Source organism: Scyliorhinus canicula, chromosome 18 (genome assembly GCF_902713615.1).
Source record: "Scyliorhinus canicula chromosome 18, sScyCan1.1, whole genome shotgun sequence".
NCBI classification, from domain to species: Eukaryota; Metazoa; Chordata; class Chondrichthyes; order Carcharhiniformes; family Scyliorhinidae; genus Scyliorhinus; species Scyliorhinus canicula.
In genome coordinates this window covers 85852364-85879399 of record NC_052163.1, presented here as the reverse complement: position 1 = coordinate 85879399, position 27036 = coordinate 85852364, and the positions used below count along the sequence as shown (strand labels likewise).

Below are 27036 nucleotides of genomic sequence, written 5' to 3'. Positions count from 1 at the left end.
AGCGGGTCTCCCTATTTCAGCAGTCTCTGGGGTGGGTCTCCATATTTCAGCAGTCTCTGGGGTGGGTCTCCCTATTTCAGCAGTCTCTGGGGTGGGTTGCCCTATCACAGGGATCCCTGGGGTGGGTCTCCCTATTTCAGCAGTCTCTGGGGTGGGTCTCCCTATGTCAGCAGTCTCTGGGGTGGGTTGCCCTATCACAGGGATCCCTGGGGTGGCTCTCCCTATTTCAGCTGTCTCTGGGGTGGGTTGCCCTATGACAGGAGTCCCTTGGGTGGGTCTCCCTATTACAGAGGTTCCTGGGGTGGGGCTCCCTATTGCAGGTGTCTGGGGGTGTGGGGCTCCCTATTACAGGAGTCACTGGGGTGGGTCTCCCTATTTCAGCAGTCCCTCAGGTGGGTCTCCCTATTTCAGCAGTCGCTGGGATGGGTCACACAATTAAAGGGGACTCTGGGGTGGGTCTCCCTTTTACAGAGGTTCCTGGGGTGGGGCTCCCTACTGCAAGTGTCCAGCGGTGTGGGGCTCCCTATTACAGGGGTCCCTGGGTTGGGTCTCCCTAATACAGGGGTCCCTGAGGTAGGTCGCTCTATTACAGGGGTCCCTGAGGTGGGTCGCCCTATTACAGAGGTTCCTGGGATGGGTCTCCCTATTGATAGTGTCCCTATTGCCGTTGTCGCTGGAGGGGAGGGGGGCTAGGGTCTTTCTATTACAGGAGTCCCGGGAGGCCCCGTAATTGGGGGAAGGGCATCCGGGAGTGAGGTGCTGCTTTGCGGTGCAGGGATTGTGGGGGAGGATGGACGCGGGGCTTTGTTATCGGGCAGCAAGCTAAAAATAGCTGACTGATATTGGGATTTCCTCGCCATGCATAAATTTGCATGGCAAGGGATACAGAATTGCTTCCCATTTAGGACTCCCAGGGGGATTGTAAAATGGGTGCAATTTTCCTCCGGCGGGAGAACATAATCTCCCACAAGGAGAATCCGCCCCATACATTTTATTCATTCAATTGGCACACGGGAAAAAAATCGTGAAAGATTCAAATAGTCCCAGAGTTATATAAAGTAACTGGATGATGTTGAAAGAGATCTGAAGAATGTTAATAGACCAGGAAAGCACGGCGGCGCAGTGGTCAGCAGTGCTGCCTCACGGCGCTGAGGTCCCGGGTTCGATCCCGGCTCTGCGTCACTGTCCGTGTGGAGTTTGCACTTTCTTCCCGTGTTTGTGTGGGTTTCGCCCCCACAACCCAAAGATGTGCAGGGTTGGCCATACTAAATTGCCCCTTAATTGGAAAAAATGAATTGGGTACCCTAAAAAAATTTTTTTTTAAGTGTTAATAGGCTGGGCTCTATAGTTACTGCGGAACAAGTCAATAACACATAAAATACAGAATTATATTACTCAATCAGAAGAGTCAGCAGTCATGTAAATGCTGTAATGGACAGCTAAAGTTTTTTTTAAATTTGGAGTACTGAATTATTTTCTTTTCCAATGAAAGGGCCATTTAGCATGCCCAATTCACCTACCCTGCACCTTTTTCGGGTTGTGGGAGTTAGACCCACACATCCACGGGGAGAATGTGCAAACTCCACACGGACAGGGGCCGGGATTGAAGCCGGGTCCTCGGCACAGTGCGACAGCAGTGCTGGCCACTGCGCCACCATGCCGCCCAGCTAAAGATGTTTTACTGGCAGATGAAAACAGTTAGGGTGAGCAAGCTTGTCCATCTGCATGCCAGGTACCAACCTCAGCTCAGTGATAGCAGGAACATTGTGGGTTCAAGCTTGACGCAATAGGCAAATGCACATAAATGAGACTGGCACTTTGGTGCAATACTGAGGGTGTGGTGTATTGCCACCATCTATCAGATCAAACATTCAACAGAGATCTCAATAACCTTTCTCAGGAGGACAAAGGACCTGGAATTGAAAGCCAGTTTAAGTCATCTAGACCAGTGCATCTCAAACTATCTGATGTGGTGGACCGGCAGTTTTTTTTTTCAATGTGCCAGGGACCGGTGAGCGAAACAAGCCAATCCAGGATTACTGTCTCTTTCTTTTCTGGAAACACGCCACGTACCGGCAGGCGATGGCTCGCGTACCGGCACCGGTACGCGTACCACACTTTGAGAAGCACTGATCTAGACCATAAAACTATCATCGATCATCATAAAAACCCATCTGGTTCAGTATCATCCTTTAGGGAAGGAATTCTGCCATCCTTCCATGGTCTGATCTACCTGCGACTCCAGATCTACAGCAATGTGGCTGACTCTCAACAGCCCTCTGAAATGGTCTAACATGTCAATCAGTTCAAGGGCAATTAGGGATGGGCAACAAATGTTGACGTTGCCAACGATGATCACATCCCTTGAAAGAATGAAGAAAACAAAATCAAGAGATACCATATCACTATTGAAAGAAAAACAGGATTTCTCCCATGTCCAGGTCAACATGTGTTCCTCAACTATCACCACTAAGAAAGGATTAGCTGGTCATTTATTTCATTCTGTTTACAAATTGCCTGTCACATTTCATCCAGCGAGTAGAATTCAAAGTTAGTTAATTGACTGAAAAGCATTTGGGTTCACCCTAAGGACTTGAAAGGCACTATATAAATGTCTGTTCTATTTGTCTGACACAAATGATACAGATTGGAAGGTTTGGGTGGTTTGTCGGGAGTAAATTGGGGAGATTTGAAATCCAGTGGAACGCGCAGCATCTTTATTACATGGCTTTTGGTGCATCTGCAACTGGGCTATTTTCAATTCGATAAATCCAGCATAGCAGGTTATAGAAAAAAAGTAATTGCTTCAGAATCTACAATTTACACCTGGAGAACAGCAGTAGGGAACCTTCCAAAAAATAGCAGGACTGTTGCAGGTCCTAATGTGACAATCTTTGACCCAGAAGCAGCACAGCAAGGAAAATTTGTAATTTCTTTTTATCTGTAGAATCTGCAATTATTTTTCAGAATATTTGAAAAGGACTTTTAAGGATTTGCATCAATTGTAAAAGGGATCAATTGTACTTATCTAGGATGAAAGGAAATACTGGTCCATGTGACCTTGCAGCCCTTGAATTGGAAGCATTGGTTGGCACAGACAAAATAGGCCGAATGGCCTCCTTTTGTGCTGTATCATTTCTATGGTACCAGCAGGAAGGAAGTTCAGATCAGAAACAATTTGGCTGGCAGACACTCAGGGGAGCTACAAGCAGAGGAGCTGGAGGGTGAAGGTGATTAGCGCACGGCTGCAGACAGAGCCAGAAAAATGAAAACGGAGATTCTAATGAGGGGAAGAAGAAAATCACTCTCATGAGGATAATTTTTCTGTTTAGTAGAATAGGATTTAGGAGCTCTTGGAGGTACTGTGCCAGCTAGCTAATATAGTTTAAAACAAATCTCAGAGACGGTAAAGAGCTGAGTGTTTTCCTGGAAGTCAAACAGTGAACAACCGTGTTATTGGTTGGTCGGTTAAAAAAGCTACACCATCAGGGCAGTCATGGCCAAAGGAGGAGGGAGTTTGTAGGAGTATGCCTTATTAGTGATGATCATAACTGTGAAACTAAAAAGTGAAAGCTGTTATTGGATATGAGTCCTGGCCTAACCTGTATGAATAAAGTACAAAATATTGTCGACCTGCTTAGCTATAGTTACACATTTGTGTGTGTGTGGTATTTTAGTTGTATCAATTATTTGAAGTGAAATTTCCTTTTTTTATGAAGTATCATTAGCCTCTTAATTCATGTGTAATTTGCGCTGGTTCTGATAAATGTTGAAGTAAAAGCTACAAAAAGTAGAATCATGGCAATTTCTTAATTTGGGGGTCATTTGGCTATTTTGGTTTAGGGATCCCCGCATGAATGATAACAAAATTATTAGCAATGATTACAACTTCTACAAATACTTCCTTGCTGAAAATCCAAACTAACAAAGCTATTGCAAGAATTCTTATTTTCCTAGGTTACTTTATTTTATTGTCTCACCGAGGACATACATGTCTGGAGGTGGTAGACAATTGTTTGGGATCATGTTTAGCTTTAACATCATATGGGACAGGCTCAATGGACCATTAGTCTACTTCTGTCTATTATTTGAATATGTGTAAATTGAATACAAAAACAGACAGTACTGTTTGTCAAGTAATCGAGAACCCGGAGGAAAAATCACTAAGCTAGGCAGGAAAGACACTTGGCTGTAGCTCCTCCAGCTCCAGGGGTTAATATTCCATTGGATGATACAATAACCTACGTAGGCAAGCAAAATCCTAGGTTTGCTCCTTGGTCTGTTATCAACCTTGGTCTGTCCTGAGTTAGGTAATCTCAACAGGGATGCTAATGAGTGGTCATATTTATCAATTTCCTTTTTAACACCCTGTCGTGCAATATATTTGTGGATGATGAGCAAGGACAACATTGGATCTGAATAGAAGGCCTAACTATGAATAGCCATCTGACATCCACAATCTAGACTTGTGCATTAAGCATGACCAAGAATGCAATAGTGCAATAGCCAACTGAGTCAGAGCCTTCCGAGGAGGACAGAATACAGTGTCTCCCAGACCATATGGTTTTTGTGTTATAGATAGCATAGTTATTAGAAATTGCAGGCGGGATATAAAGCATTCATACCTTATCTGTTCCATAGCACAATATTTCTGTGCACTGATGTTTTGAGCAACAAGAATACCAAATTCTGCATTGCAATGAGTACACACCATTTTTTTTAGCAAATATGGAGTCTACCATGGGGTTTGTGTAGCTCTGAACCAAATTGGTGCACAGTAATAGATATTATAGTTGCCAGCAGGGAACATGGCCTTATTCTAAAACCGATTTGTGTGACGGATCTCATACACAAGTCAGGAACATAAATTCACTTAATATATTTATGACAGCGGCTATTTCCCTGTAATAAATATACTGTCACATAAAGCTCAATAGCATTACAATGCAAATTGTGTGCTACAATGTGACTGCAATATTAATCTATATGGTACATAACTAGTTCAAATCATACAGTGCAATCATTTGGTATCCATCTCATGCTATAACCACTATTTACTACAGAATTAGCTGAACAGCAAGAAATGACTGAAAAATGTATTTATTCTAAAAAATCATAGATATGCGCCTCAGATCAGCAATACATTTCTGTCAATTATTACCCTTGAATTGTGTTTTTACAGTTTGGACTTAAACATTCGAGGAAAGAAATTCAGAATGCTTGAAAAAAAGACTTGCATTTACATAGCATCCTCAGGTTACCCCAAGTTCTTGATAGGCAATGAATACTTTTGAAGCTGTACAATTGCTGGTATGATAACAAAATACTAGCACTTACAAAGTCATGAAAGACGCTATGTGAGGTCTCAATATACTTTACAACTAATGAAGTACCTTGGAAGTACAGTCATTATTGTAATGTAGGATGTTTTGTCAACCGATTTCCACTCAGCATGCACTCACAAAGAGCGATGTGACAACGACCAGATAATCCCTTTTGTTACTGATGCTTCCATGACAGTGGGGATAATGCCCCTGGCTCTTCTTTGAAATACGCAATGGGATTCTCTTGCTTCCAAGGGTGAGAATAGACTGGGCCTCGGTATCACGTCTGATGGGAAAAATCAGCAACATTGCAATACTCCCTCAGTGGTGCCCTAGAATTAGTGACTGGTAAAGTAACCCCCCTCCCAATTTCTTACTCAGTGTATAACAATGTTATTATGTGAAGTCTAAGATAAAGAAAATTTATGGAACGGAGGTAAATCTTATTAATGTCTATATATTTTTGTCAGCATGCAATAAGGCTTCCAAAATTCTGGAAACCCCCAACTGCCCCATCCCCTCATTTTCCATCCCCTCCCTGATATTGCAATGAGACCATATAATTTAAAACTCTCTTAGTCTGGCCAATCTAGGTAGCCCTGCCACAACTATTCAGCTCACATAACATTGTAAACTTTCACCAAAAAATAAAAACAGGAATCTGCCTTGTTCAGTCAAATGCTGTTTTATTAGACTATATACTGCCAGATATTTAGAAAACTTCTAGGCACTTTATGGAGCTGCAAGAAGTTGTCCTTACTTTAATTAAACAAATCAAACAATATCAGCTGAGAAAACCAGCAATCAAAGCTTAGGATTTGCCAGTTTTACAGAAAATATCCTGTCCTGCCCAAATGTTGAGCCAAATTCCACTTTCATATGAAGTGCAACAGCATTAGAAATTTGAGGATGTGGGAAGGATGTGTTGGTAGAGTGCAGCTTAGAAACGTTTTATAGGGTTAAAGCTTGAAACGTGTGACACATCCATTAACATTTTTTGTGAATTTAAGAGAGGGAGAGAGATAAGTAAACAGATGTTTTTTGTCAAGTAATGCTTTTTTTCATGTTGCAAGTAAACTCCAATGAAGAGAATGAAATAGTGTACAGGATTCCAGCTAGGAATATTCAGTCGGCATTCCTGTTTTAATGAACCATTGCTCCCTCAAGGCATCTATCATCTTTTTAGTTCATGTATAAAAATCCATCAAGATTGCTGACAAACAGGGCAGCGCGGTGGCCTCGTGGTTAGCACAGCTGCCTCACGGCGCTGAGGTCCCAGGTTCGATCCCGGCCCTGGGTCACTGTCTGTGTGGAGTTTGCACATTTCCCTGTGTCTGCGTGGGTTTCGCCCCCACAACCCAAAAATGTGCAGAATAGGTGGATTGGCCACACTAAATTGCCCTTAACTGGAAAAAAATTATTGGGTAACCTAAATTTAAAAAGATTGCTGACAAACACCACAAGGGAGCTGCAAGGACGGCTCCATTATCTGCCAAATAAGTGAAGCAAACTAAACTGAACTGTTATTGCGTTAGGAGGACAGCAGTCACAACAGAACTCATTAAATTCAAATTAAACTTTTCTTTTGCTACTGTTTATTCCATCAAAACCTTTTCAAATGTCTGCAAGACCTTTATTGTTACAGTTAGAAAACATAAAAAAGTGCTACTCAAAGGTTGAAGCTCAGATCTATTCTGCTATCAGTTGGGCGTCTTATTTGTTTTGAGATTCATTCAGGCTCTATTTTCATCCCTTTCAAAGGCCATCACTTATAGAATGCCTCCTCAATTGCAAGGTGACGTATGTGTACTGAACTCCAGGACTGATTTCTCGAAAATAGAGCACCAAAATAATGGGCTGGGTCGGTTTACAATTTTCTACCCATTCCCCAAGTCCACAATACGAGTCACTTCACTTCACACAATAGAAACATAGAAAATAGGAGCAGAAGGAGCCCATTGGGCCTTTGAGCCTGCTCCACCATTCATTATGATCATGACTGACCATCCAACTCAATAGTCTGATCTCATCTTACTTTTTGTTTAAAATATATTTTATCCCAAACATTAATAACATCAACAAAATACACAGTCCATCAAAGCAAAGTCAACCGTTTGTACAGTTTGTCCTCTTTTAAACCCTCCTTGCTCTCCCATCCCACGATGAACAGCTCCTCAAATGAATGGCTTCCATTGCACCTCAAAACCATCTTCTGATTCCCTCAGCTCAAACTTAATCGGACATGCCACCAGGCCGCCTCCCCTGGTGGCATGTCCGACCTCCAATTCAACAGGATACGTCGCCAGGCAATCTGCCCATACTCTCTGGCTGGTCTGACAAACAGCAGGTCGTCTGCATACAATGACACCCAATGCCCCCTGCCCCCTCTCATAATCCCTCACCACTCGGCCAACCCACGAAGGGCCATCGCCAAGGCATCAATCGCCAGTGCAGATAACAATGCTAAGAGTGGGCACCCCTGCCTCGTTCCCCTATGCAGCCCAACATACACTAAACTCGTCTCGTTCGTATGCATGCTTGACATTGGGGATGCTTACAAAAGACACACCCACGCCACAAACTTCGGCCCAAACCCAAACCTACCCAGAATGCTGAAAGGGTACCTCCACTCTACCTGGTCAAAAGTCTTCTCCGCATTTATAAATGCAACAATCTCACAGATTTCATAGAATTTACAGTGCAGAAGGCCATTCGGCCCATTGAGCCTGCACCGGCCCTTACAAAGAGCACCCTACTGACGCCACGTATCTACCCTATCCTCGTTACCCAGTAACCCCCACTTAACATTTTGTTTTGGACACGAAGGACAATTTAGCATGGCCAATTCACCTAACCTGCACATCTTTGGACTGTGGGAGGAAACCGGAGCACCCGGAGGAAACCCACGCAGACACGGGGAGAACGTGCAGACTCCGCACAGACAGTGACCCTGCCGGAATCGAACCGGGACCATGGAGCTGTGAAGCAACTGCGCTAACCACTACACTACCGTACTGTCGCTTGTGCCCCGCCCCCTTGATGGAGTCATAACTACATTCAACAGCCTCCTAATGTTACTGGAGAACTGACTGCACTTCACAAAACCTGTGGTCCTTGGATACCACCTTTGGCACACATCCCTCCAACCTACATGTCAACACCTTTGCCAGTACTTTCACTTTCTCTGTATGAATACATACTTTGGTTCTGTCTTCACAAATGAGGACACAAATCATATCCCAGAAATGTTGGAGAATGAAAGGTTTTGTGACAGGGAAGAACTGAGGGAGATCAACATTAGTAGAGAAATGGTGCTGGGAAAACTGATGGGACTGAAGGCGGATAAATCCGCAGGGCCTGAGAATCTGCATCCCAGAGTGCTTAAGGAGGTGGCTCTGGAAATAGTGGATGCATTGGTGGTCACCTTCGGGGATTCTATAGACTCTGGAACTGTCCCTGCAGATTGGAGGGTAGCTCATGTCACTCCGATATTCAAAAATTGAGGTAGAGAGAAAGCACGGAACTATAGACCAGTAAGCCTAACATCGGGAGTGGGGAAAATGCTTGAATCCATTATCATGGACTTTATAGCGGAATAATTAGAAAGCAGTGACAGGATCAGTCAGAGTCAGCATGGATTTATGAAGGGAAAATCATGCTTGACAGGTCTGTTAGAATTCTTTGAAGAGGTAACCAGTACAGTTGACAAGGGGGAGCCAGTCGATATGGTATATCTGGACTTTCAGAAGGCGTTTGACAAAGTCCCGCATAAGAGATTATTATACAAAATTAAAGCATATGGGATTGGGGGAAATGTATTGAGGTGGACAGAAAACTGTTTGGCAGAGAGGAAACAAAGAGTAGGGATTAATGAGTTATTTTCAAATTGGCAGGCAGTAACTAGTGGGGTACCACAGGGATCAGTGCTGGGACCCCAGCTATTCACAATATATATTAATTATTTCGATGAGGGAACAAAATGTAACATCTCAAAGTTTGCAGAGGATACCAAATTAGGTGGGAGGGTGAATTGTGACAAGGATGCAGGGATCGTACAGCAAAATCTGGACAGGTTGGGTGAGTGGGCAAACTAATGGCGGATGCAGTATAATTTGGATAAGTGTGAGGTTATTCATTTTGGAAGCAAAAACAGGAAGGCAGATTACTACCTGAATGGTTGTAAACTGGGAGGAGAGTGTGCAGCGAGACCTGGGTGTCTTTGTGCACCATTCGCTGAAGGTAAGCATGCAGGTGCAGCAGGTGGTAAAGAAGGCTAATGGTATGTTGGTATTCATTGCAAGAGGTTTTGAGTATAGAAGCAGAGATGTGTTGTTGCAATTGTACAGGGTCTTGGTGAGGCCACACTTGGAGTATTGTGTGCAGTTTTGGTCTCCTTCTCTGAGGAAGGATGTCCTTGCTCTCGAGGGAGTGCAGCGAAGGTTTACCAGACTGATTCCAGGGATGGCGGGACTGTCATACGAGGAGAGACTGACTAGGTTGGGATTGTTCTCGCTTGAGTTCAGAAGAATGAGGGGGGATCTCATAGAGACTTATAAAATTCTAACAGGACTAGACAGGGTAGATGAAGGGAAGATGATGGGTGTGTCCAGACCAGGGGTCACAGTCTGAGGATTCAAGGTAAACCATTTCCGACAGAGATAAGGAGACATTTCTTCACACAAAATTGGTGAGCCTGTGGAATTAATTACCACAGGAAGTAGTTGATGCTAAAGCTTTGAATATATTCAAGAGGCGGCTGGATAGAGCACTTGGGGAGAATGGGATCAAAAGCTATGGGGAGAAAGCAGGATTAGGCTATAGAGTTGGATGATCAGCCATGATCGTGATGAATGGTGGAGCAGGCTCGAAGGGCCAAAAGGCTCCTATCTTCTATTTATGTATTCGTGCTCAACAAAGAGATAGGCCTGTGGGACCCACATTCCAGTGGGTCCTTCCCCTTCTCCGGCACCAGTGAAATCGACACCCGAGACAACGTTGCTAGCAACTCACCACTCTCCACTGCCTCACTAGACATCCACTAGGCAGCACGATGGGGCAATAGGTAGCACTGCTGCCTCATGGCGCCGAGGTGCCAAGTTCGTATCTGGCTCTGGGTCATTGGCCGTGTGGAGTTTGCACATTCTCCCTGTGATTGCATGGGTTTCGGCACCACAACCCAAAGATGTGCAGGCTAGGTGAATTGTCCAAACTAAATTGCCTCTAAATTGGAAAAAATGAATTGGATACTCAAATTTATTTAAAAAACTAAACATTCCCCAAGAGGTTGGGGGCCAACTCTGTCGCAGACTGCTTATAAAACTCTGCTGGAAATCCCGGCCTTCCCCAACTTTATTCCCCTGATACTATCCATCACCTCCCTCAGTCTCAACTGCCCCTCCAATGCCTACCTCTTCCTCTCCTCCAGCTATGGGAACTCCAAGCCATCCAGAAAGCACCCTATATCCCCCAACTCTTCACCCTGGTCGGCCTTATACAACTTCTCGCAGAACCCCCTGAACACTTCATCTCATTTATCTTTTCCGGCTCCGACACCACCCTCACCTGTAAAATATGCTGAGCCTCTCCTTGACGTTGCAATTGGTGGGCGAACATAAGACTCGCCGTCTCTCCATACTCTTACTGCACTCCCCCTCACCCTCTGCAGCTGTCCCACTTGCTTGCTTGTGGTCAACCTGTCAAACTGTCCCTGCAACTTCTTCCACCCCGCCAGCAACTCTTTCAATATTTCCTCTCCACCTCGACTATCTGATCTAACAGCTGCCAATGCTCCTCCCTCCTCCTATCCCTATGAGTCTTAAACGAAATAATCGCATCTCGTACCACCGCCTTCAAAGCTTCCCACAACAGAACAGCCGACACCTCCCTATTCTGATTAAGCTCCAAATAGCCGCTCTCACCTTTTCATAAAATGCCTTGTCCACCAGAAGTTGATCCCACCTTCCTACTATATTCTTTTATCCCTTTCGCCCCAAGAGTTTTATCTAACTTCTTCTTGACAACGCACAAAGTTTTGGCAGCAACTCCATTCTGTTGTGGCACATTCCACAGGCTTACCACTCTCTGGGTGCAGATATTTCTCCTCACTTCAGTCCTAAATGGTTTATCCTGTATCTTCAGACTGTGACCCCTGGTTCTGGGTTCCCGACCATTGGGAATATCTTTCCTGCTTCTCTCCAGTCTCGTCCTGTTCGAATTTTGGAGGTTTCTATGAGACTCACCCTGCCCCACCTCATTCTTTCGAACTCCAACAAATATAATCCTAACCAACTCAAACTCTGCTCATCCCAGGAATCAGTCTTGTAAATCTTCGTTGCACTCTCTCTTTGGCAAGAACTCCCTTTCTCAGATAATGAGAACAAAAATGTCAACAATATTCCAGGAGCGGTCTCACGAAGACACTCTATAATTGCAGCATTACATCCCGGCTACTGTACTCGAATCCTCCCTCTCTGAGGATTGCCTTCTTCACCACCTGCATGCTTACCTTCAGCGACTGGTGTACAAGGGCACCGATGTGTCATTGCACATTCCCCTCTGTTTATAGCCAAGCAGATAATAATTTGCCTTCCTGTTTTTGCTACCAAAGTGAACAACATCACTTTTATCAACATTATACTGCTGCTGCCATGCATTTGCCCACTCACTCAGCTTGTCCAAATCACACTGAAGCATCACAGCATCCTCTTCACAGCTCACCCTACCACCCAGCTGTGTATCATCTGCAAATTTGGAGATATTATATTCAGTTTCTTTATCTAAATCATTAACATATATTGTGAATAGCTGGGGTCCCAGCACTGATCCTGGCGGTACGCCACTAGTCACTGTCTGCCTTTCAGAAAAAGACCCATTTATTACTACTCTTTGTTTCCTGTTTGCCAGCGACAGGGTGGTCAGCACTTCTTCCTCTCATGACCATGCGATACTGTCCCTTAGCGCCCAGGGATATGCAGGTTAGGTATGGGATTATGGGGATAGGGCGGGGTGGATGGGGTAGTGCATATGGGTAGAGTGCTTTTTCAAAGGTTTGATGCAGACTTGATGGGCTGAACGGCCTCCTTCTGCACTGTACGGATTCTATGAATTCACTACCCCCAATCCATATGCTTTAATTTTACATGCTAATTTCATGTGGCACAGAAGATTGGGACTCATCATTAACAATTTAAACATTTTTTTGAACCACTGTGATTATCTTTCATGTGCAAGTCAATCAATCTTTCCGTCCCTGAAGGCAAAAATTGAAACTGTTCAATTTATTTCTTGAATGTCATAAATTGTTTTTAAAGATTTTGATCTTAAGTTACATTTTTCTTACTTCTCCTTCTGTCCATTTTAATCTCTCAATCGAAGCTTTCTTTCCTTCTTTATTTCCTTTTTTATATCTGATTTGCCTCCATTTCCTCCTCTGTCGAATCTGTTTCATACTCAATCTTTAAATCTTATTGGTTAAGGAGATACGGACTAAGTGCTGGAAAATGGATTAGAATAGACAGGTGCTTGACAGTTGGTGCAGACACCATGGGCCAAAGGCCTCTTTCTGTGTTGTAAAACTCTATGACTCTATTGGTTCCTTCATTCATTATGGTTCCAGATGCCCCACTGTCATAATTATGTCACCATCAGCCTGTATTTTCTAAAATGTGCAGATTACAGTATATTCAAGATGAGGTGTGCGGGAAGAGGCCTAACAGTACATGTTATGATGTCCTGTTTTATTTTAACACTGCAGGGACACCAGAGACTTGGAGCAAGTTTCTAACCAGGAATGATATTGAGCAGTCGTCAAAGAGTGAAGGATCATCATGTTAGACAGAGAAAGAGGAGGCAAAGGACTAGGTAAAGATGGATCAAAAGGGCACCCCAAAGTACTTTGTGATAATAACCAGGGCATCACCAAATCAGAAATCTGCCACCTGGCTTGCCATGGTGGTGTCAAGCAGATCTTGGGTTTTATCTACGAGGAGACTCGCAGGCTGTTGAAGGTTTTCCTAGAGAATGTGATCAGGGATGTAGTCAGGGTGGCACAGTGATTAGCACTGCTGCTTCAAGCACCAGGGACCCAGGTTCAATTCCGGCCTCGCGTGACTGTGTGCAGTTCGCACATTCTCCCCCTTGTCTGCATGGGTTTCCTCCGGGTACTCCGATTTTCTCCCAGTCCAAAGCTGTGCAGGTTAGGTGGGTTGGCCATGCTAAATTGCCACTTAAGTGTCCAAAGGTTAGGTGGAGTTACGGGGTAGTTAAGGTGCTCTTTCGGGGGAAGGGTGCAGACTTGATGGGCTGAATGGCCTCTTTTAAAAGGGAAAATCAACTTTAAGAATTGTTTTGAAAACTTACCACAGAATAATTGAAAGTATAATATTATCATTGATTTTCATTTAATTTGCAAGGTGGTGAGGAAAGAATGCAGGAGTTGGCTTCATTGGATAGTTCTTTCAAAGACCCAACACCGCATGATGGGCTGAATGGCTCCTTCTCTGCTCAAATAGTCTATGAATTCCCGTTTCTATTTTTCAAGTATTTGAAGAACTTTCATTTATTTTTTGACCAACAGGTACAAAGCAGCAACGGTGACAGCAAGGTGGAAAGGTCTACATCAGCGAGCTAACAGTCTTTGAAAATAACCAAGTTGAAATTAAAAAGATAAAATGAACAACCAGCAACAGAAAAACGTGAGGCAAACAGTAAACTATCACAATCAGAGACTTAATAAACAGGGGAACAAAATAAGACAAAGGAGAACAGAAATCGGAGACATCTGAACAGCAGGTAGTCCATTTGACACCACCCCTGGCTGATGCTAGCACTGTTACAATTGTGCACTCTTCTAAAGGTCAACTTTAACATGGTAATAGTCAAGCTTTAAAGAAAAGGTCATCAACCTGTTGACTGAAGGGAAAGAGCCTGTCTTGAAATCTTCTACTCTGCATTAGTAAATTACAAATGATGAAGACAAGAAAGCTGACATTTCAACCACACATGCCAAGGATGAATCACAAACCGCCTGCTGTCTCAGGCCAGTGATCGTGCTGTGATTATCTGGGGAACTTTTCTTCAGCCCGGCGTGGGGTAGTTTCAATGGGAATTCCCATTGACAGCAGCGGGAGTAGAGAATCCCGCCGCGCTGCCTCTCTCCTCCCAAAAAACCGCGGTTGGGAGGCCGGAGAATCTCACCCATAGGCATTGAAGTTAGTGATATCTTTCCAGTTCAGGAAATTATCAGTTTAATAGCACTCAGTTAAATATAGTACTAGGTTTAACTGTTCACATTAGTGTTGTGTCAGACTCCCTTGTAATAAATAACTCCAGTGAATGTGCACTCTAGAGACTTTATCATGCGTGCATAAAGCACTCATTGGACAATCAGACCCATGTAGGCCTTTGTACTTCCAAATTCTTGCAATTCAATGTCAACTCTGGGGTCATAAAGGCACGATACTCCCAAAAGCAAACAAAGTCCCCTAGCGAGCGCGTTTTGCTGCATGTTTCCCAGCGCTCGCTGTGCTGACTCGCATTGTATAAGGGGCCTGAACGGGGAATGTGTGCCCAAGGCCGCACAGAGCCCTATTTTGTACAGTGGGGAGCACCACTCACTGGAACTCCCCAGTGTAGCAAGCGATTGGCCCGGCATTTTTCAATGGCAGCCCAATCTCCAAGGCCTCTGAAATGATCCTGACCTCCCCCTCAAGCCCAAAAGTACTATGGGTGGGTCCCCGGGTCCCCGCCCCTGCCCAAAAGACATCGGGCACACCCGGCCCAAACCAACACGTGCAAAAAAATGCCAGCTTGGCACCTTGACAGTACCCCTGCAATAAGACCATAAGAGATAGGAGCAGAATTAGGCCATTCAGCCCATCGAGTCTCCCCCGCTATTTAATCACGGCTGATATCTTTCTCATCCCCATTCTCTTGCCTTCTCACCATAACGCCTGATTATTCAAGAACCTATCTATCTCTGTCTTAAAGACACTCAGTGATTTGGCCACCACAGCCTTCTGCGGCAGAGTTCCACAAATTCACCACCCTCTGGCTGAAGAAATTCCTCCTCATCTCTGTTTTAAAGAATCAGCCCTTTAGACTGAGATTGTGTCCTCTACGTCTAGTTTTTCCCACAAGTGGAAACATCCTCTCCACATCCATTCTATCCAGGCCTCGCAGTATCCTGTAAGTTTCAATCAGATCCCCCCCTCATCCTTTTAAACCCCAATGAGTACAGACCCAGAGTCTTTAACCGCTCCTCATACCAAGTGGGCAGTGCTCAGTTGACAGTGCCAGGGTACGCAGGTGGCACTGCCATGGGGCCACCCTGTCCAAAGGGCATGCAGCTGGGGGCCTCCGATTCCCTCGGGGACCCTACAAGTGCCGTTCCGTCTGTTCCCTGTTTGTGGGGACCAGTGCTGAACAACGCTCGCCCGAGGTCTGTGAAGCGAAGGGAATGAATCGCAAAGCTTCAAGTGCCTTGGAATCTGCAAATCAGAGTGAGGCTTACTGCCTCGCTCTAATATGCAGATTTGCCAAACGTGATCCCGCCCACAATGGGCGGGATTTATATCACAACATCTTGCAAGATCGCGTTGAATCTCGCGAGGTGTGGCAAGCAGGGAGATTCTGGGAGCGGGGTATACCGGCTTTCATTAGCCACGCTGCGCCACCGCGAGCTACTTTTCTGCTGCAGCGTGGCCACTGGATTGCACCCAAAGAAACCCAAATGTTTTGTAAATGAAAGACTATCCATCAAGCACGCCTTTCTGTTATAACTGAACAATATTGTTTTGACATATTAGTTTTAGTGTTTACTCATTTGTGGTTCATTAGTTCATCAAGTATCAACATTTGCCAAAGGTGGCTCAGTGGCTGGTACTGTTGTCTCACAGCGCCGAACACCCAGGTCGAATCCAGGTCCCTGACGGTGTGTAGTTTGCACACCGTCAGGGACCTGGATTCGACCTGGGTGTCTGTGTGGGTCTCACCCCCACAACCCAAAGATGAGGAGGGTAGGTTTGGCCACGCTAAATTGTCATGATGTCAAAAAACATTTGTCAAGATTAACGTAATTTTGCAATTCTTGGCTTTAAAATATCCTATTATTTAAAATAGCTTATCTGTAATTAAATCAGCACATATTCTACTCTATTCTTCATAACCTTCCTGACCATACACCACTATGTCTACACTGTTCTTAATTGTAAATTGCAGCACTAAAAGCAATAAGGAAATCAGTACATTGAGCATTGGTTTGAACAGAATACTGGAAATAGCATTAAGTCGTTGCAATTTGTGAGTGGCACCATGTGCAGCTGCTGGGATTGTTGGATCACTAACTGTGATGTGCTTTGCCCTCCCCTCTTTGTAACAGATTGAATGCCACATTCATTAGTTTCCTTCAGACTCCATCCTCAATTTTCACAACGTCCGTCTCCTTCTAGTGGATTGACTGAACTATTAAATCCTGATTCACATTTCTTTCAATGGGCAACTAAAACTCTTAACTGCGTTAAACTCAGGACATTGGGGTTGAAATTAGCTTCAGCAGGGACATAAAACAGGTGCTATATAGCACAAATTTTCCTTTCCCTGAAGTCAATGAGGTTAGTTTTTAAAAGGTATTCATGAAATGTGGGTATCACTGGCTGTGTCAACATCTATCGCCCATCCCTAATTGCCCTCAAACTGAGTGGCTTACAAAATCATTTCAGAGGGCAGTTAAGAGTGTGTCTCATGTAGGCCAGACTAGGTAAGGATGGCAGATTTCCTTCCCTAAAGGGCAGCAATCAACAACAATTTAATGGTCATTAGATTTTTAATTCCAGCTTATTATTATTGAATTCAAATTTCACCATGTGCCGTGGTGGGATTCGAACCCACGTCGGGTCTCTAGATTACTCATCCAAAATACCACTATGCCACTGCCACCCTCAGATTGGGTGAGATATGTAATGCTGTATAATCCACTACTCAAGTTGAATACTGATCCACAGTTCCTTCAGGGCTTTCTTTTTCCAAGCATGATTCTAATTCCTTAGTTTGCCCAAACTTGAATTTCACTTCCAGGTGTGACGAGGCTCTACCAACTCCCAAATTGCAACATTCAATCCTAACCTCCCACTCATTCCTGAAAATTCTTATTTGCCTCTATTTCACTGAGAATAATATCACCACTAATCTTTTCAATTCTTTCCTTTTCTTGCTTCTAAATCATCGTATATATTCCTTTCTTCTCTACAACTCTGACTCAGCTGTATCACCTGGCTCTATTTTCCCATGCCATCGTATTGTTTATTCCCTGCTACATTATGCTGCCTTCAGTTGCCAAAACCACTATTAATACTTCTATCATCATGGCTCCAATGGTCTTCTTACTGGTTTCCCATTCCCATCTCCAAACCCTCATAAATGGTAACTTGGCCGAACCATAGCTGTCTAGCATCTTGTGACAGACAAGCCCCACTTGTCCTCCAGCCCCATCCTTACTCCTCTACAATGACTCTCTGCACTTCAATATACTGAATTTAAAATCCTCACCCTTGAAATCCAGTCCATCCCTTTACTTCCCCAGTGTATCTCTGCTAACTGTTCCTGCCTTGCATCTTTCAAACCTCTGATCCTTGCCGTTTGTGGATTCCCCTCTCCCTTCAATTCTCAGTTTGAGTCAGTTTAGCTCAGCAATTCTGAATCAAAAAGTTGTACTCTTTCCTTCAGCAACATCACCAATAAAAAAATTGTTCCAATTTGCTGCAATGGGACCTTGTTGTGTCCAAATTGGTAGTTGCATTAGTCTACAATACAATAGCAAGTGCATTTCAAAACTCATCAATTGACAATGTAACAATGAGGTGCCCTGAAGATATGAAAAGTGCTGTATAAAATATAAGTTCTTTCTTGCTATTATTCAGCATTTCTTTCTTTCTTCATCTACTTTTTATGTATTACTAGCTTTCTTCTCTCCTTGCTCTGTAAAGTTCCTCTACATTACATATCTTATGTAACTGGACATTGTTATATTAAAATTGAAATGCCACTTAATCTACTTCAATCTTTATCAATCTCTTAGTTTTTTAATCACTACTTTCCAATTTAGCTTGCTCTTTATTTTTTACAGAATTCACCTTAGTTCTCCTTGTACTGCAGCCCATGGCTGTTCACCTTTGATTTTCAATTAAAAACAGGATCCAAGCTTCAATTTTGCAGCAACACTTTCTAACAGAGGACCCCATGTTAGAAAGCACATGTTATTTCCTTGGAAGCAAACTTGAAATAATTCACTCACCCTCATCACTAGATGCTTCCAATTTGACAACAGACAATGGAGATCTAGCTGGTGGTTTGCTGAAGGGATGGCGTCGACTCTTTGTGATCTCCTTCTTCAACTTTGGATAAACTGGGGGCAACTAAAAAACACCATCCATAATTAGACTGACATACCATGGAACATGATGCAATTTAAAAAAGCTTGGATTTCTGTCTAATGGTTAACCAAGTAATATGGTAATGAGCCGCAGTGAACAAGGTGGCCCATGTATTGTATTGAGATAGATGCATAGTTTTCACATGAACCTAGACAGTGTTGCATGTTTTTCTGATTGAGAATGATTACGTTGAAGATATACCTTGGCTTCGCTTAATGCCCACACATACATTTTTCAATAGCTTAATTTCGTCATTGAGTTACTGTGGCAGCTACTTAACCATCCAACTCACTTCAACATGGTTACTTTCTGCAAGGATTACTTACCAGCTGGGCTTGGTTAAAAATACAATAATAATAATCTTTATTATTGTCACAAGTAGGATTACATTAACACCACAATGAAGTTACTGTGAAAAGCCCCTAGTTGCCACACTCCAGCACCTGTTCGGGTACACAGAGGGAGAGTTCAGAACGTCCAATTCAACTAACAGCCTACCTTTCGGGACTTGTGGGAGGAAACCGGAGCACCCCGAGGAAACCCACGCAGACACAGGGAGAAGGTGCAGACGTACAGACAGGGACCCAAGCAGGAATCAAACACGTGACCCTCGTGCTGTGAAGCAACAGTGCTAACTATTCCCATAGGGATGGATAATTGAAAAGGTGGAACTTAGAACAATCAGCATCAATAGGGAAACGGTACTCAACAAATTATTGGGATTGAAGGCATCCAAGTCCCCAGGGCCTGATGGCCTACATCCTCGGGTATTAAAAGAAGTGGCAGCAGAGATAGTGGGCGCGATTCTCTGCTCCCACGCCGGGTTGGCGAATCGTGGGAGGGCCGCTCTGGCACCCCCCACGATTCTCCCAACCCCCCCCCCCCCCAAAATGGCATGTTGCGTTTTGCGACACGCCGCTCGGAGAATCGCGGGCCGCCGTTTTTCACAGCGACCAGCGATTCTCCGACCCGGATGGGCCGAGCGGCCTGCCATTGCCGACCGGTTAACGCCGGCGGCAACCACACCTGATCGCTGCCGGCATGAACATGGCGCCAAAAGTTGGTTTGTGGCTTGTGGGGGGCGGAGAGGGGAGTGAGCACCACGACCGTGCTCGGGAGGGGACTGGCCCGTGATCGGTGCCGCCACGTCTTGCGGGGCAGTGGAGGGGAAGACGGCAGCCGCGCATATGCTGTGATCAAAAAATTTGACGAGCATTGTACACTTAACAAGAATGAAACATATGAAAGGTTCATTTTTCGAATGTGCACACAGAAGACTGGCGAATCATTCAATAGTTTTCTTACTAACCTTAAGCTGAAAGTGCAGATGTGCAAATTCACAACTCCTCCATGATTAGAGATCAAATTGTGTTTGGACTGCATGATACTGAGGTGTGAGAGCATCTTTTACAAGAAAATAATAATAATAATCTTTAATGTCACAAGTAGGTTTACATAAACATTGCAATGAAGTTACTGTGAAAAGCCTCCAGTCGCCACATTCCGGCGCCTGTTCGGATACACAGAGGGAGAATTTAGAGCGACCAATTCACCTCACAGCATGTCTTTCGGGACTTGTGGCAGGAAACCGGAGCACCCGGAGGAAACCCATGCAGTCACGGGGAGAACGTGCAGACAGTGACCCCAGCCGGGAATCGAACATGGGACCCTGGAGCTGTGAAGCAACTGTGCTAGCCACTGTGCTGCCGTGCTGCCCATGAGTTTCAATTATAAAATTCCGTAAACATTTGGCATGCTAGCGAGCTAGCTGCGCAACATGTTAATATGTTTAATGCAAGATGTTTTGGCGCAAATATTACAAGTGATGCAGCCGCCATTGGTGTTGTGACGCACTGAGAAAAGAAATGTGGTGTTAGTGGCCATTCTAAATGGTCTGAACATTTAGCCATGCCATGCAAACAATGTAGTTATAAGCACCTACCAATGCAATGTCCAGCTTTTGCCAAAATGTGCAAAGTGAAGAATCTCTTCGCAAAACACCGTCCCTCAAATAAGAAAATTAATGCAGGACAGTGGTTTAACGTGATCGATGACACTAATTTAAATGACACATTTTTCGTTGGCCTGGCGTCGGATGAAGACACAGCAAATGAAGCCATACCAAATAAAATGCCGCCCACAAGTATAAGGAGTGCTGAAAGTGATATTGCAGCAGTAACAAGGGACAAATGGACTATCTTAAATTATCAATCGATCACTAATTACTGTTAAATTAGATATTGGTGCAAAGGCAAACCTAATCAGTATAAGTGATATTAAGACCATGCAGCTAATGACGAGAATTCAAAACAAGCCGGTCTTACTTAGAAACTACAATGGTAAGAAGATTGACACTTTGGGTATGTGCGAATTAGACGTGTAAGTAAAAAACAAAGTGCACAAGCTGAAGTTCTCAATTGTTGCTGAAGGTCATGAATCATTATTGGGTGATGAAGCGTGTTAGGCATTGGAATTGGTGCGAAGAGTCTATAGCACTGACTGCACTGAGTACACAAAGTTGCTCAGTGGAGTCCATTGTACAAGTCTTTCTGGAAATATTCAAGGGCTTTGGCATCCTGCCTTTCACATATAAAAGACAATTAAGAGGGGGTGCTCAACCGGTGAAACATGCTCCTCAAAAAGTTCCAGCACCATTGCATGACCGTCTCAAGGCAGAGTTGGACAGGATAATAATAATCTTTATTGTCACAAGTAGGCTTACATTAGCACTGCAATGAAGTTACTGTGAAAAGCCCCTAGCCGCCACATTCCAGCGCCTGTTCAGGTACACGGAGGGAGGATTAAGAATGTCCAAATTACCTAACAGCACGTCTTTTGGGATTTGTGGGAGGAATCCTGAGCACCCGGAGGAAACCCACGCAGACACAGGGAGAACGTGCAGTCTCCACACAGACAGTGACCCAAGCCCGGAATTGAACCTGGATGACACAAGTTGGAATCATAAGGAAAATAGAAGAGCCTACAGATTGGGCCAACTCAATGGTATGTGTGAAAAAGAAGAATAATGATCTCAGGATTTGTATGGATCAGAATGATTTGAACGCAAACATTAAAAGGGAGCATTATCAAATTCCAAAGAGGGAAGAGATCACAAGCAAGATGGCTGGTAGAAATTATCACCAAACTCGATCCATTACAGGGATTCTGGCAGCTCAAGCTTGATGAAGAAAATACCAAGTTCTGCACATTCAATACTTCTTTTGGCAGATATTGCTTTCTTCGCATGCCCTTTGGCATTATATATGCACCGGTGATATCCCACAGAGCAGTGGAACATATCATTGATGGGTTCCGTGTCTATGTAGATGACGTTATCATATGGGGTTCCACCTAAGAGGAACATAATGACAAATTGATCTGTATCTAGCTCTACTGAGTTACAGAAATTAATCTTTAAGCTGTCACTTGTCACCTGCAGTTACTGATGAATCGTACCACATTGCCGTTCCACACAAAGACAAGACAAAATGTAAAGTTAAGACATAAGCTGGAATCTCAGAAGCAAAAACAGAAGACAGGCTATAATAGAGAACCAGCAGTCTTAAATCTTTGTTACCAAGCGATGTTGTAAGGATTGAGTATCCTGGTGGATGGTATGGAAAAGCTACTGTACTACAAGAGGCAGGTCCAAGATCATATACGGTAATGACAGAACAAGGACAGAATTTGAGAAGAAATCGTCAGGCATTATTGAAAAGAAAAGAACCTGCTCAAGAACAGCAAGACAATGGTGTTAGTGAAGACTTCCATCAACCTGAACCAACACAAACATTGGAAGAGACTTTCAAAAGGCATTTGATATAGTGCCAGACACCAGACCTGTGAGAAAAGTTACAGAAGGGACAGTAGCAACGTGGATCAAAATTGGCTGAATAATATGAAGGTCAATGGATTGGGCTGGTTTAGCGCAGTGGGTTAGACTGCTGGTTTGTAATGCAGAAGGCGGCCAGCAGCGTGGGTTCAATTCCCATACCGGTTTACCCGAACAGGCGCCGGAATGTGGCAACGAGGGGTTTTTCACAGTAACTTCATACTTGTGACAATAAAAGATTATTCTTACATTTTTCTGGGCGGATGGAAGATTTGTAGTGGTGTTCCTCAGGGGTCTGTATTAGATCCTTGCTTTTCATATATATTAATGATCTAGATCTTGGCGTGCAGGGGGCAATTTCCAAGTTTGCAGATGACACAAAACCTACTGCAAACTGTGATGAGGACAGTGTAGATCTTCAAAAGGACATAGACAGGGTGGGGGAATGGGCAGATAGGTGGCATATCAGGTTCAATGCAGTTAATACAGAAAATTGCATTCTGGGCTTTATTAATAGGGGCATAGAGTATGAGAACAAGGAGGTTCTAATGAACTTATACAAGACACTAGTTAGACCTCAGCTGGAATTGAATGCTTTGGAGAAAGTGCAGAGGATGTTGACAAGAATGATTCCAGGGATGGAAAACTTCAGTTATGAGGATGGATTGGGATGAAAGTGACTTAGAGGAGATTTGATAGTGATGTTCAAAGTCATGAAGAGGCTGAACAGAATAGATAGGGAGAAACTGTTCCCATCGTAAAAGGATTAAGAACGAGAGGTCACAGACTGAAAGTGATTTGCAAGAGAAGCAAATGTGATGTGAGAAAAACTTTCTTCACGCGGCGAGATGTTCGGGTCTGGGTTTCACTACCTGGAACTGTGGTGGAGGCAGATTCAATCGAGGAATTTAAGAGGGCATTCGATGATTATTTGAATAGAAAAAATGTACAGGGGTATAGGGAGGGGACTGGCATGAAGTCATGATGCTCATTCAGAGAGCCGGTTCAGAAAAGATGGGCCAAATGGCCTCCCCCCCAATAGCAATTCTGTGATTTGTAATAATGATTCTCAGTGTGCTCTGAAATGTATGCCACAAAGACAGGCTAAAAAAAAAGCCAACACCAATGCAATTAGCTTTCCGTACACTCTTTCATTCTTCACCTCCATGTCAGAGCACAGACATTTCTTGGAATCTAATGAAGTAATAATCAGAAAACAAATTAATCCTCTCTCAAAATTTTCCCCAGCCCACTTTGGTATTAAAGGCGTAACATTCCATAATTTATTGCAATATTCCCTTTCCTTATTCACCCTTCCCAAATGCATGACATCACACTTATTATTTTTGCATGGAATATGGACGGCGCTGGCTGGGCCAGCATTTATTGCCCATCCTTAATTGCCCTTGAGGGGACATTTCAGAGTCAATCACATTTCTGTGGGTCTGGAGTTACATGTGGACTGGACCAGGTAAGGACGCAGATTTCCTTCCCTAAAGGCCATTAGTGAACCAGATGGGTTTTTAAAACAACCGACAATGGTTTCATGGTCATCATCAGACTTTTAATTCCAGACACACACTAGGAAAAGTAAATCAGTAAGGACCTGGTATTGACCTTTGCGGAACCCCTCTGGAAATAGCTTTCCGGTCATAAAAACATTTGTCTACGGTCAGTCTTTGCTTTCCATCACGGAGGCAATTTTGTATCCAACTGTTTATTCCTCCCACTGTGGGATTATTAAAAATGTAAATAGCACACTAACTTTATTTAGGGGGCTAACTGGATTAACATCTTAATTTCAAAGGATTGCATTAATTTTACTTCAGTTTTATTCTGAAACACCCAGAATTGCACCCGACTTTTGTTAAATCTGGTTTCAGAAAAAAATAAATCACAAAATTTCTGTAGAATCCGCACAGTGATCACAAGGAGCGAAGGGTAGGATGCAAAAATAATGGTTTACTAATACACACATATAACGACTCCACTTCCTGAAGGGTCTCCAGCCCCGACCTACATTCAATGGGCTCCCCTCTTAAGGGTGAAGCCCCGCCCCCATTACCAGGGTGAGTTTGTACTCGGTAGAGCTCACAGGGAACTGGATGATCTGCACACCGTAACCTCCGTGGAGTTTGAATGGGAAGGCAATTCAGCCATTTTAACTCATCCAATCAAAATTATTCTAAACTTCCTGCTGGTAAGATTCAAATGCTTCTTATCTGATTCAAGCGAGTTCGTTCCCACTGGTTTGTCTTGCGAATTATTCCATAAAATGTCCATTCTGTCTGTAAGCATTTCCAGATATTGGTCCTAAAATTACTGCTCATGATTTTAAACCTGAATAGCCCAGCTATATTCCTATGGTAAGAGGTGAATTGTACAACAGCGATCCAGTCTGCTGTTGCAAGTGAGACTTATATAAAGTAACTTTCATTTACATAGCAAATATCCCACGGCACTTTACAGATATAAATAAATACTCCAAAAGAAAGGAGAAGCAGGAAGGGTGGTCAAAGGATTAGTCAAAAGAGGTTTCCGGTGGCGGCTGTGAAGGAGTAAGTCACACATTTGGTGGCTCCCGCTCTGGTTGGACTTTTGGACCTTTCCACCGGACTTTTTTTCCGGTTTTAAACGGCAAATTCGAAGGCTGAGGCAATTGGGCACCGTTTCCACATATCGGTGTATGGAGAAAAGAACAAAGTGCACGAAAAGGCAGAAATAGAAAGATAGGCAAGAGCTGTGCTGAAGCTGCAGCTGGAGACAGCATGGCCGAGGACCGTACCCCTGGTGTGTCGGCCCAGCAATCAACGGAGCAGTTGATGCAGGTCATCCAGGACGGCTTTGCCAAGCAGAAACAGGACTGCCTGGGCCCGATTAAAGAGTCGATTGATTGGCTGGAGCACAGATTGGACGTCCACGATCGGGCGATCCAGAAGGTTGAGAAGGCACTGGCTTAGCAGGAGGAGCATCAAACTACCTGCAGGTAAATGATACGGGAGAGTTCTCAGCAGCGGTGGTCTGGGAAGTGCTGAAGGTAGTGGTGAGAGGAGAGCCGATCTCGATCCGGGCTCACAGGGACAGGACGGACAGGGCAGAGAAGGACCGACTGGTAAAGGAGATTCTACAAGTCGACAGGAGGTACGCAGAGACTCCAGAGATAGGGCTTTTATTAAGGGAACAGCGGAGGCTACAGGCGGAGTTTGGCTTGTTAACCACAGGGTGGGCAGTGGAACAGCTCAGAAAGGCGAGAGGGGCGATCTACTAGCATGGTAAGAAGGCCAGCAGGATGCTTGCACAGCAGCTCAGAAAGAGGGAGGCAACGAGAGAAATAGGGAAAGTTCTTGACAGGGATGGGAACTTAGTTGGGGACTCGATAGGGGTGAGCAATGCATTCAGGGATTTCTACAGCAGGTTGTACAGGTCAGAACGCCCTGCGGGGCTGGAGGGGATGAGGCACTTCCTGGAGGGGCTGACTTTCCGAAGGTGGACAGGGAGCTGGTAGAAGGACTGGGGGCCCCAATCGGGTTGTAAGAGATAGTGGAGGGCTTGAAGGCCATGCAGTCGAGTAAGGCCCCGGGACTGGATGGGTACCCAGTGGAGTTCTATAAAAAGTTATCCGGGATATTGGGACCTGTGCTGATGAAGGTGTTTAATGAGGCAAGGGAAAGAGGGGTTCTGCCCCAAACGATGTCACGGGCCACGATTTCGCAGCAATCGGAGCAAGAACCCGTAGCTATGTGGGTCTTACAGGCCGATTTCCCTATTGAATGTAGACACCAAACTGTTGGCCAAAATTTTGTCCTCCAAGATTGAGGATTGTATACCAAACGTCACTGTGGAGGATCAGATGGGGTTCGTTAAGGTGGCCAATGTAAGAAGGCTGTTAAACGTGATCAATAAGCCCCCGGAAAGTAGGGAGGTGAAGGTAGTGGTCGCGATGGATGCGGAAAAAGGTTTTGGCAGGGTTGAGTGGGATTATTTATGGGAGGTTCTGGGGCGGTTCAGATTTTGGAAGGGCTTTATTGACTGGGTCAGGTTGCTATACCAGGCTCCTGTGGCAAGTGTACGGACGAACAGGACGACTTCGGACTATTTTAGACTGCACCGGGGGACGAGACAGGGAATCCCCCCTCTCCCCACTGTTGTTTGCGCTGGCTATAGAGCCGCTGGCAATTGCTCTGAGGGTCTCAAGGGGCTGGTCCGGGGAGGGGGGCTGGAGCACAGAGTCTCGCTGTATGCGGACGACCTGCATCTGTATGTTTCAGATCCAATTGAGGGGAATTCGGCCGGTTTTCAGGGTATAAGCTTAATATGGGGAAGAGCGAGATGTTTGCGGTCCAGGCGAGGGGTCAGGATAGGCGACTGGGGGAACTGCCATTTAGATTGGTAGGGGACAGTTTCAAGTACCTAGGTGTCCAAGTGGCACGGTATTGGGACCGGCTACATAAAT

General features: G+C 44.4%; 1 protein-coding gene across 2 annotated transcripts in view; it reads right to left on the bottom strand.

Annotated features, from left to right (window-relative positions):
- Positions 1-27036, bottom strand: part of kdm4b (lysine (K)-specific demethylase 4B) — a 740412-nt gene that overhangs the window by 164237 nt on the left and 549139 nt on the right. For both annotated transcript variants that reach the window (XM_038777903.1, XM_038777902.1), the window contains one exon: positions 18613-18733. In XM_038777903.1, coding sequence (XP_038633831.1) covers positions 18613-18733 — 121 coding nt within the window. The remainder of the gene's footprint in view (positions 1-18612; positions 18734-27036) is intronic.